Genomic DNA, 9,580 nt, shown 5'->3' with positions numbered 1-9,580 from the left:
GCCAATCAGCCCTTCACAGCGACAGCAGCCGGATCTCCCTTCTTCCAAACCACTGGCGTCAAAGATGACTTACCATCAGTCAGCAGCAAGAGCCGGGGGGGGCTATTACACCAAGGCTCTAGATTGGCCACAGGGCTGGTCAGGGGCTCAGGCTGAGCCGGTTGTGAATGCTGGTGGCAGAGAGCAGTTAGTACTGGCCTGTCATCACTTTGTGCTCAGCAGGAACGGGTACCGCAAGATGGCCAGGCGCTCACCCTTTCCCCTCTCATTGTCCCATTTGCTCCTCTTCTGGTGAACAACCGTGTGGGAGGAACTCTGGGTGGGCGCCCAATTGGATGGGTTCATGTACATTGATCAGGGCACCTGCAAGCACTGTCTTGGAGTGAGCATCGTGGGTAGTTGCTAAGCATAGGTTCAACTGTGGTGTATAGGGACTCTGCGCCCCCACCCTACACAGAGGCCACAGATATAGCAAGGGCAATGCCCATCATGGCGCTTTTTTGCACTGCAGAGAGGCCCATGCCTCTTAGCTGCTAAGAGTGTTACTTAAAGAACTGGACAGAGGCGGCTATTTGCCAAACATACGTTTTATCAGGCCGCCAAAGCCCAGGAACAGTGCTGTGTAGGTGCGCCTGGCCGCTACTGGCCTCTGAGCCGTTACCTTCCACTTTACCTGTCTGTGCCCTCCAGCCCACGCCACACAACTGCGAGCCATGCTGATGCCCAAAGCTGGTTGCCCCGCTGTGCTTTCCCAGCTGCCTTTCACGACCTAACTGGGATTTAACCCCGCTGTGCCCATCGTGCACGAGCGCGCCAGCCCAGCGTAGCTGAGGCCTGTGGCACAAGAAATAAGACCGCGCCTTATGGGCCTGGCGCGGGTGGAAGGCGGTGACCTGCACCCCTGTGGCTGCGGGGCCGTAACACCAGTGGATGCGCAGCGTAAACTGCCATGGCAACATGGGCTGCTAATCTGGCCGCCGGGGTGGATGGGGCCAAACGGTGATGGTGCCACCATACGCTACCCCGGGCAGGGACCGGAACTAGACCACAGTTTTGAACACGCGCTCAGCCAGGCCTCGTGTACTAGCCCCTCACTTGCCACAGCAGGTTCAAGCCTTTGTCAAACTACTTACACACACAACTCCCCCCATTTTTTGTCGGCGGGGGGGGGACACAATGTCTTGCCTGTTTCCTTTGCCTCTTCCAGGGGAAAGGCCATGCCCGATGAGCCCAGGTGACCAGCCTCAGCCCGTCTGTGCTGCACTCCAACTGGCGGGACACACACGGCTTGTTGGACAGGCATCCAGGCAGGCTCTGTTTCCGCCGACCCTGCAGCTACGATCTCAGCAGCGGAGCGCTTACACCACCATAGATGTCAGTGGGCTCACCCTGGCCCGCGCTGGGTCGTTACAGAATGCGAGCATGGGTCTAACAGGAGCTGAGTGCGCAGGAGCTAATCAGGCCGTTTACCCTCGCCTCCCGCTGCCATTTTCTCAAACCGATTTGCTATCGTAAATTATTCACTCTGTCCTGGAGCTTGTCCAGCAACCATTGCGGGCGTGTATTTGACATATGGCGGAGGGGGGAGATGGGGGCGGGTCTCTTAGTTCATTCTGATTGGCCATCCCAGGGAGACGCTAGTGTTTGTGGTGTTCCTGCCCTGGATGAGAAGGGCTTGGGTGCAACTCTTCACAGTTCCCGTTCAAAAAGCCACTGCCTTTGACTAGCCTGCAATATTTGATTGAAAGTGTCTGGCCTGTCAGCAGACGCCTTTGCTAGCATGGCATGGAAAGCAGCTGTAAAACACGGCCTAAACATGGGCAAAGCAAATGCCAGTTTTGTTTTGTTCTGTTTTAATCGGGGTGACCGGTCGCCTTTGGCGAGATTTGCTCAGCGCTTGGCCCATCAATGGAAGGGAGCCTAAAATGTGTTAGAATGAGTCTGGGTCTCTCGTGATCTTCTTTGCAGTGATGATGGGCCCTGGTCAGCTCCAGGAAAAGCCTAGCGTGCAATTTATGTCTGTCCACCCCACCAACACCCATTATAAAAAACTTTAAGACTGGGCTCAACTGTGCATTTAAATGCCATGGTGCAGCCTGCAAGAGAAGGCTGAAATTTGCAGTCCCGGAGGGGAACTGGACACACAATTCCCAGCTGCCTTTCCGTAGCCTCTCCCTGCAGGAGCGTTGAATATCTCAGCTAAAATAGGTGATTTGGGGAGTTGCAGAAAAGACAAATAAAGTGGCATTGTGTGAAGGAGCCAGTCATGTGACACATACAAGCTGCTTCACTAACACATGGTTTGCAACTAAGCAAACATGGTCTGGGCTGGCTGAGCAATGCCGTTTTGTAGCCTGTAACAGCTTATCAAAGCCAAATCGCGTGTTTGAACGGCAGGATTTACAGGTGCAATATGACTGTTTAGTGGCATGTGCAGCCTCCCATCTCTGCTTGTCCAGTGTGTGTGTCCACAAACATACGGCTACATTAATGCCAAGCCACAATATGAGATTGGCACCTTTCAGTATGCTCTTTTCCGCCCACCCTGGGCCAAGCTAGATAGGCAATTAAGGGGATACTCACTACATAGCAGGATAGAAGCAGCTTCATGTCTCAGCCCAGCTGCTATCAGGTTCCCTTGAACACGTAGGGTGATTTAGGGTGACCAGATGTCCTGATTTTATAGGGACAGTCCCGATATTTGGGGCTTTTTCTTATATAGGCTCCTATTACCCCACCACCCCCTGTCCCAATTTTTCACACTTGCTGTCTGGTCACCCTAGGGTGGTTTGTGAGGGATCCTGGCTCACTCTGGGGTTGGCTCCCGCCTTGGCGTGCGTGCGTGTGTGAATGTCTTATCCCAGAGTGCTGCTGAAATGTCTTTGTTGCATCCACAGGGCCGTAGAGCCGTGGGCTGGGCTAAGATAAGGACTCTAATGCGTGTCTCTTTCAGGAGGGGTTTTGGGCCTCATCCAGTCTCTGTGTTGCTGTCTTAGTTGTCACTTTGCTGTTGTGTGTCTGCTGACAAATAAACTCTGGTTTTTGTAAAAGGCACCGGAGAGCAGGCCCCCTGCCAGAGGAGACACTCAGCAGCCAGCCAGCAACTGTTGCTAGTCCCTGAGCCTCTGCAGTATTTAGGTGCTTGCCGCCATTGATTTTAGTGGGAGCTGCAGCTGAAAGGCCACAGCTTAGCTGAGCTGGCCAGAGCAGCTGGGGTGGGAATCAGGGCTGCTTACATGCTGAAGGCAGCCAACATTTAACCAGGGGAAAGCCACTGCCTCCCTTCTGTCCAGTCTCATTTTAACAGACATCTCCTGTCCTTGTCCCTGCGCCCCCCCCTCCAGCCACAGCCTTGGCCCGTCTCATTCTAGGCTGCGTGCTCCCCATGGCAGACTCGTCCTATCCATGCAGCGCTGGCTGGTAGTTGCAGCTTCTTAGAGATGGCTACATCTGGCTCCTGCAGGAAGTTACTGTGCTAATGGTTCTTTTCCCATGCTGAATTGCTACAACCCCATTGTCCTTCCTGGAAAAGCAAAGGAAAAGCTCAGACTGGGGGCAGTGCAGGACCAATGCCCGTTTCCCCAATACCCCTTTCACCTTGTTCCCCCCTGCCCAGGGCAGAGGCTCCAAGCAAGCCAGGCTCTGCCTGGCCTTTCCTGGACACATTAATTCACTCCTTTCCCCACCTGGGGCCAATGACAACTTTCACTTCATCCCCCAGGCCCCAACAGAGTTGGACACCCTGGTCTGGGGGCTGTGCTGAATCACAGAGAGATGACAGGGACAATCCAGCCCTCCTCTCCAACAAACCAGGGCTGCAGAACAGTTGCTAAGGGCAACCTCTCATCTTTGAGAAGGCTGGGGGTGAAGTAGTAGGGGGTTGTGGTGGTGGGGGGGGGAGAATCCAGTGTTCTCTACCCTCCCCCATACATTATATGCAGAACACATTGGCATAGCTGCTTTTCCATGTGCAGAAAAAAAAATCCAATTTGGCAAGATGCTACAAGTTTCCACATGCCACTGCCATCAAGACATTGCTCATAGCAAGGGGGTGAAGCCCGGTAGCTTGCCCAGTAGCATCTGGAGATGCAGAGGAGAGAGGAAGCCGACCAAGAGCTTGGGCCCACGGGTTCTCTATGGTCTTATTTTCACAGAGGTGTTTGAGATGACTGAGTCCAGTGAGAGGTACCGGATGGTGATGACTCAGCTGATGGCAGCTGCCTGCAACAAGCAGCCAACACTTGGTGTAGGGAGTAAGGGATGGGGATGGAATACCAACGGCAGAGCAAAAATCCTCCATAAGAGGAGTTAATAGCACAGGGTCCTGGACAACTACGCCCGTTTACCAGGCATAGCTCCTCCCAAGCACATGGGGCTCAGGTTGGGAGCAGCCCAAGTTCCATTGTCTGTTACAGTGCAGACAGCATGGGTGCTTTAGGGCACGGCCCAGAAGCTGCATTAGGAGGGGTGCATAGGAGTCTTGAGCTGGCCCAATACAGGTATATACAACCGTGTTTAGGACCCCCTGGTCTATCGGCTGCTCCGTGGTAAATCTTAGTGCATAAGCAAATACGCTGACATGGAGACACTGTGTGTTGAGACCACACCCCCATTTCCCCAAAGACAATGAGCCCAATTTTAGCCATCTTCATGAGAACTCCATCTCCATCAAGCAAAGCAATCTGTGCTGGTCCCTTGGTTGGTGTTAAAATCACAGTTCTACACGGACAAGTGACTCAGTAAAAACAGCACCACCTCACTCAGCACCGGGCCTCCTGTGTGCATTTGAGTCAGCACATACAACAGACGCCCTCAGTTAAGACACATAGAATCACAGAATCTCAGGGTTGGAAGGGACCTCAGGAGGTCATCTAGTCCAACCCCCTGCTCAAAGCAGGACCAATCCCCAATTTTTGCCCCAGATCCCAAATGTCCCCCTCAAGGATTGAACTCACAACCCTGAGTTTAGCAGGCCAATGCTCAAACCACTGAGCTATCCCTCCCCCCGATACATACTTAACGGTTTTACTAATTCAGAGCATAAACTAGTTTCTTGCTGCCTCTTACCTCTGCAGATCCAAAACACCACGCGGAGGCAGCTGAGGATTCTGTTCCATATTGAAATGTAGGAAACCGTCAGACTGATGCAGTCATTCACACCTGGGCAACGGAGTGGCTTGGCTGTAACTATTGGCATGATTTGGCCCGCAGAACCTTTATGAATGGTATTTAGAGAAGGAAAAAGTGCAGCTTGGCTGAGATCCTAGGCTGAGTCTGCAGTTGGAAGAGACCTCTCTCTGTTCACAAAGACTCAGGAAAGCACTTAAGCATGCGCTTCGTTTTCATTGAAGCCCATGGGACTTAAGCACATACATAAAGCACTTTCCTAAACAGGGATGGATTCAAATGTGCGTGCGCTTCCCTGGAGTGGCACCAAACTGAGCACATGGGATCAAGAAGTCAGAAACAAGCAAACAGTCACTGTTCAGAGCAGGAGGGCTTTCACTCGTGCCTCCCCACACAGGGAGGGAAGGTGCACAATCTAAAAGGGAGGACACGTGACTGCCCCATGTATCTCCTCTGCCCAGTGACCTCTTCCCCGGCCCCGTGCCCAGCCCGGGGCTGCCACCTTCTGCCCGTCCCATGTTACCTGTCGGGGGGAGGGGCTCTGTCCTCCTCCTACTGCACCTGCCCTGACCCCACTCCCGCTGCATGGTCAGCCGCTCTCCCTGGCTCAGGCTGTCTGCTCAGGCTCTGGGCTCCGGGCTCCACAGCAGCTGCCTGAGAGAGCCTGGCTGGGGGGGTGGCAGCAGTAACCGGCTCCCTGACTGGGCTCAGCTGCTGGTGACAGGGGCCAAGCATGTGGGGGTGGGGGGTGCACTCTGGCTTGCTCTGCCCCTGTCCTGGGAGGGAGGGGGATCACAGAGTCACAGAACTGGAAGGGCCCTCAAGAGGTCATCTAGTCCAGTCCCCTGCACTCAAGGCAGGATGAAGTATTATCTAGATCATCCCTGACAGGTGTTTGTCCAACCTGCTCTTAAAAATTCCCAAAGATGGAGATTCCGCAACCTCCCTACTCAATTTATTCCAGTGCTTCACTGCTCTGACAGTTAGGAAGCTTTTCCTAATGTCCAACCTAAACTGCCCTTGCTGCAATTTAAGCCCGTTACTTCTTGTCCTATCCTCAGAGGTTAAGAACAACAATTTTGCTCTCTCCTCCTTGTAACAATCTTTTATGCACTTGATGGCCCGCTGCTGCGACCTCCCCAGCCAGGATCTCTCAGGTAGCTGCTGCAACAGAGCAGCGACCCAGTGGCCAATCCCACCCCTTCCACTCACCGCCTGGGCCTGGCTGCCATTGTGTGGTGGTGGACGGGGGAGCGGGGGGGAGAAAGACAGGGACACGACAGGACGGACTTGACCCCACATTCCCTCAGTACGCGTCCCCGATCTGCAGACGATAGGTGACTACGACGACAAAAAAACCACACACAACTCTAAAAAACAGGACCAAGAAATATGCTTCATTTTTTCCAATAGACTTTTTTCTTTTTTATGAAAAACGGTCACACGGAATTCTCCAACAAACATAATGCAAAAAAAAAAAAAAAATTAAAAACAAAAACAGAAAACAAAAGACAAAAACCTGGCTCTCCTTTCCTCTCGATTGTCTGAAAAATCCTTGTGTTCCATAGAAGGCATTGGGCAGTAAGTGCTTTCTATTTAACATTAGCATAAAATCTCTCTCTCTCTCTCTCTCTCTTTAAAATTCGCTCACACAATTTTGCTTCTATAAGTCCAGTACACTTTGTGTGTGGCTGTTTGTGTGAGCCTGTTCCCAGATCATTTACATTCACAATCCAACTGGAAATAAAAAATAATATTCTAAACGTCAGACTGTGTTCTTCTTTATAATTTCATAATTTTTTCACAGTTTTAAAAAGTTTATATTTTTATATATATATATTTATATTTATAATTAAAAAGTCAAATCCATTTAAAGACTTATAATACAGAAGGGTTTAGAGTCTTTTGGTACATTAAAACTGTACAGTTTAGAAACATTAATATCCACCAAGTCTTGGTGAGCCGTGGGCTGGAGCAGAGGTGGCCGGAGTTCAGCACCATTGTGGTTCTTTTAAAGTATGAGGGATCATCTTTTAGGGGGTGCCCCTCTGCTCTTCCCATAGAGGCTGCAAGTCTCTAGTACTCAGATAGTACCATGTCAGATAGCTAAAAATCTGTCCTTGTAAGTATCTCTCCCCTGGATGGCTGGGTCACTCTGCTCCCATCCATGCTGGAACAATCTTGGTGTCCTAGAAATATGTAGTGCGAATCGGTTAGTTGCAAAGATCAGTGCATCTCGTGAGATTTCAGTTAAGTGCAAGGACATTGCGCCGTGGTCTTGTTCTGCTCCACTCCCCTGGCTCCCTGCATGCCGCCCGGAGAGCCAGGTCTGTGTATTGGTGTTTTGGGTTGCAAACCTGGTTACCTGAAGCAGCTGCTTGAAGGCAAGTGGCCAAAGCTGAAGGCTCAGGCCTGTGAGAGATGAATGAGATGGGTCGGCCGGCTGCTTGGAGGAGGGGGACTGACTGCTCTCAATGAGCCCTGGGGTGACTGTCCACATGGAACCATTAAGCTGAATGCCTGCTCCCAATGACAGCTTGGTTCTGGCCCCCACTGTGGGCATGCAGCATGCATCTCCTGCATGGAAACTTCTGGGGGCAGTTCTCATCTCATTCCTTTTGAGCAGAGAGCTGTGTGTCCTTCTGCTTAAACTGCAGGAGCCTCACACCCAGGGAGAGCGCAGCCCCTCATCTCCATGTGAAAGCCGAGGTGCTGCACCTGTGTGAAAAAGCAGTGATGGGCTATGGCCTCCTTTGAGCCGCAAGAAGGGGCTTCCTCGTTTTGAGCAGGTTGCTGCAACTTCCCCATTGATTTCACCTCCTGAAGGGAGATTTTTGTTCGTTACACTCCACCCCTGTACCCTCCCTCATGGATTACAGCCCTCCCCTTTCCCTTCCTCTCTACCCCCCACTGCAGACATTTTTTCCTTTTTTGGATGAATCTACTGAGTTAATCAATTTGCTCAATGAGAGTACTGAGATTCTGTTCTCTCCTTCTACCCGACTCCTTGTAACCCAGAAGGGACATCAGTCAACAGCTCTGTGTCCGAGTGACTCCATTCCTGCTTGGCTGTCCGCTCTCCATTGGGTCCCAGACAGCAGACTTAGAGGAAGGGAAGCTGATTAAAGGTGTGCTTGCTGTGCACGGCTCCTTTCTCTTCCACCTCATACTTCCCAGAAAGGCATGTGCAGTTAGCAAGGAAGGAGCTATAAGGAAGGAGATGCAGATATCCTGAAGGCTAGTAGGTGTTCTTCCAGTCATCCTCTGACTTTTTCAGGGGGTCAAGCAACCCAAAAGAAGCCTCCTCTGTTTTGATGTTATTCTGCTGGTGCAGGGATCTGAGAATCATTGACCCTCCACGAGCAGAAGGGGGAAGGAAGAAGCTGGTTAATTTTGTCTTAGTTAAAACCACCCCATTCATCCAGAAAACGATGGGGTCCAATCTCCAATGCTATCCCAAAGGCATCTTCAGAAAGTCCTATGGTTTCTTCCTCCCCACCCTAACTTTCTCTCTTCTTCTTTTGAAGACCTGTCCATAGTGCGACACAGACGTCACGAGCAGGAAAGAAATAAATCACGTTGAATGAACAGCATGTCCTCAGATCCGCCGTGCTCCTCTTCCAAAGGGAAATCGGAACTCTCCAGGCCGATGGCACATGTCCCTGAATTCCCTCTTCCTAGACAGTCAGCAGATGACTGGGACGCCATCTGTATTGAAAATCATGCCTGTAGTGGGCTCATACGTCCCTGCTAGGTAGTACAGATCCTCACTGTCCTGGTATTTCTTAGTCTTTAGCATCTGCTCGTACTGGTCCAGACCAACCACCAGACACTTATGAGAAATGGTCTGTACATCATTTTCATCCACATGAGAGGACTGGTACAGGGCCCGCTGCATTAGAGGAATGGGGGGGGGGGGGAGACAGAGAGGAAACGAGTCATTAGTGGACATGCCACACCACTTAGAATACACCCCTTTCCTACAGATTAGGTGCCCCATGCCACAGAAGGACCTGAGAGCTACACACAGGGAGTGAAAATGGTGGGATGCAGAAGGTGACACCTTGAGGTTTATTTGCTGCATCCCCACAGTGAGACAGGCCATCAAATTGAACTGTGTGAAGGGTTTTACAGTGTGACATTTCCCCAGTTTCAATCAAATCCACTGACTCGGTCGCCATCTTGCATATTTCTTAGCCTCTCTGTGAACCTCAGAATCAGTCTGGCGACATTTTGGCAGAATTTAAATGAAATAAAACAAAGATGGGCCTGAATGACAAGGCTGGTGCCAAACACCACTGAAATCCGGGGATGGTCACATATGGATCTTTGCAGGCTACCTTCCCCCTCTGTAAAATGCTCTGCCAAAACCAAAGACTTGGGGATGATGCTCATCTCAGCATAGAATTGGACCAGACCAGACCAGACGGCCTTTACCTCATTAACATTTGTT

The 9,580-nt window shown here is 51.3% G+C and overlaps 1 protein-coding gene across 9 annotated transcripts in view; it reads right to left on the bottom strand.

Annotated features, from left to right (window-relative positions):
- Window positions 1-6,503: 6,503 nt before the first annotated feature.
- TNRC18 (trinucleotide repeat containing 18) overlaps window positions 6,504-9,580 on the bottom strand; it is an 89,605-nt gene continuing 86,528 nt past the window's right edge. For all 9 annotated transcript variants that reach the window (XM_084642062.1, XM_084642059.1, XM_084642060.1 and 6 more), the window contains one exon: window positions 6,504-9,019. In XM_084642062.1, the coding sequence (XP_084498188.1) occupies window positions 8,813-9,019 (207 nt within the window). In that variant the 3' untranslated portion in view covers window positions 6,504-8,812. The remainder of the gene's footprint in view (window positions 9,020-9,580) is intronic.

The sequence above is a fragment of the Lepidochelys olivacea genome, assembly GCF_965140295.1.
Source record: "Lepidochelys olivacea isolate rLepOli2 genome assembly, chromosome: 10".
In the NCBI taxonomy this organism is placed as follows: domain Eukaryota; kingdom Metazoa; phylum Chordata; order Testudines; family Cheloniidae; genus Lepidochelys; species Lepidochelys olivacea.
The sequence above is the reverse complement of the archived record's forward strand: the minus strand, read 5'-3'. Positions and strand labels throughout refer to the sequence as shown.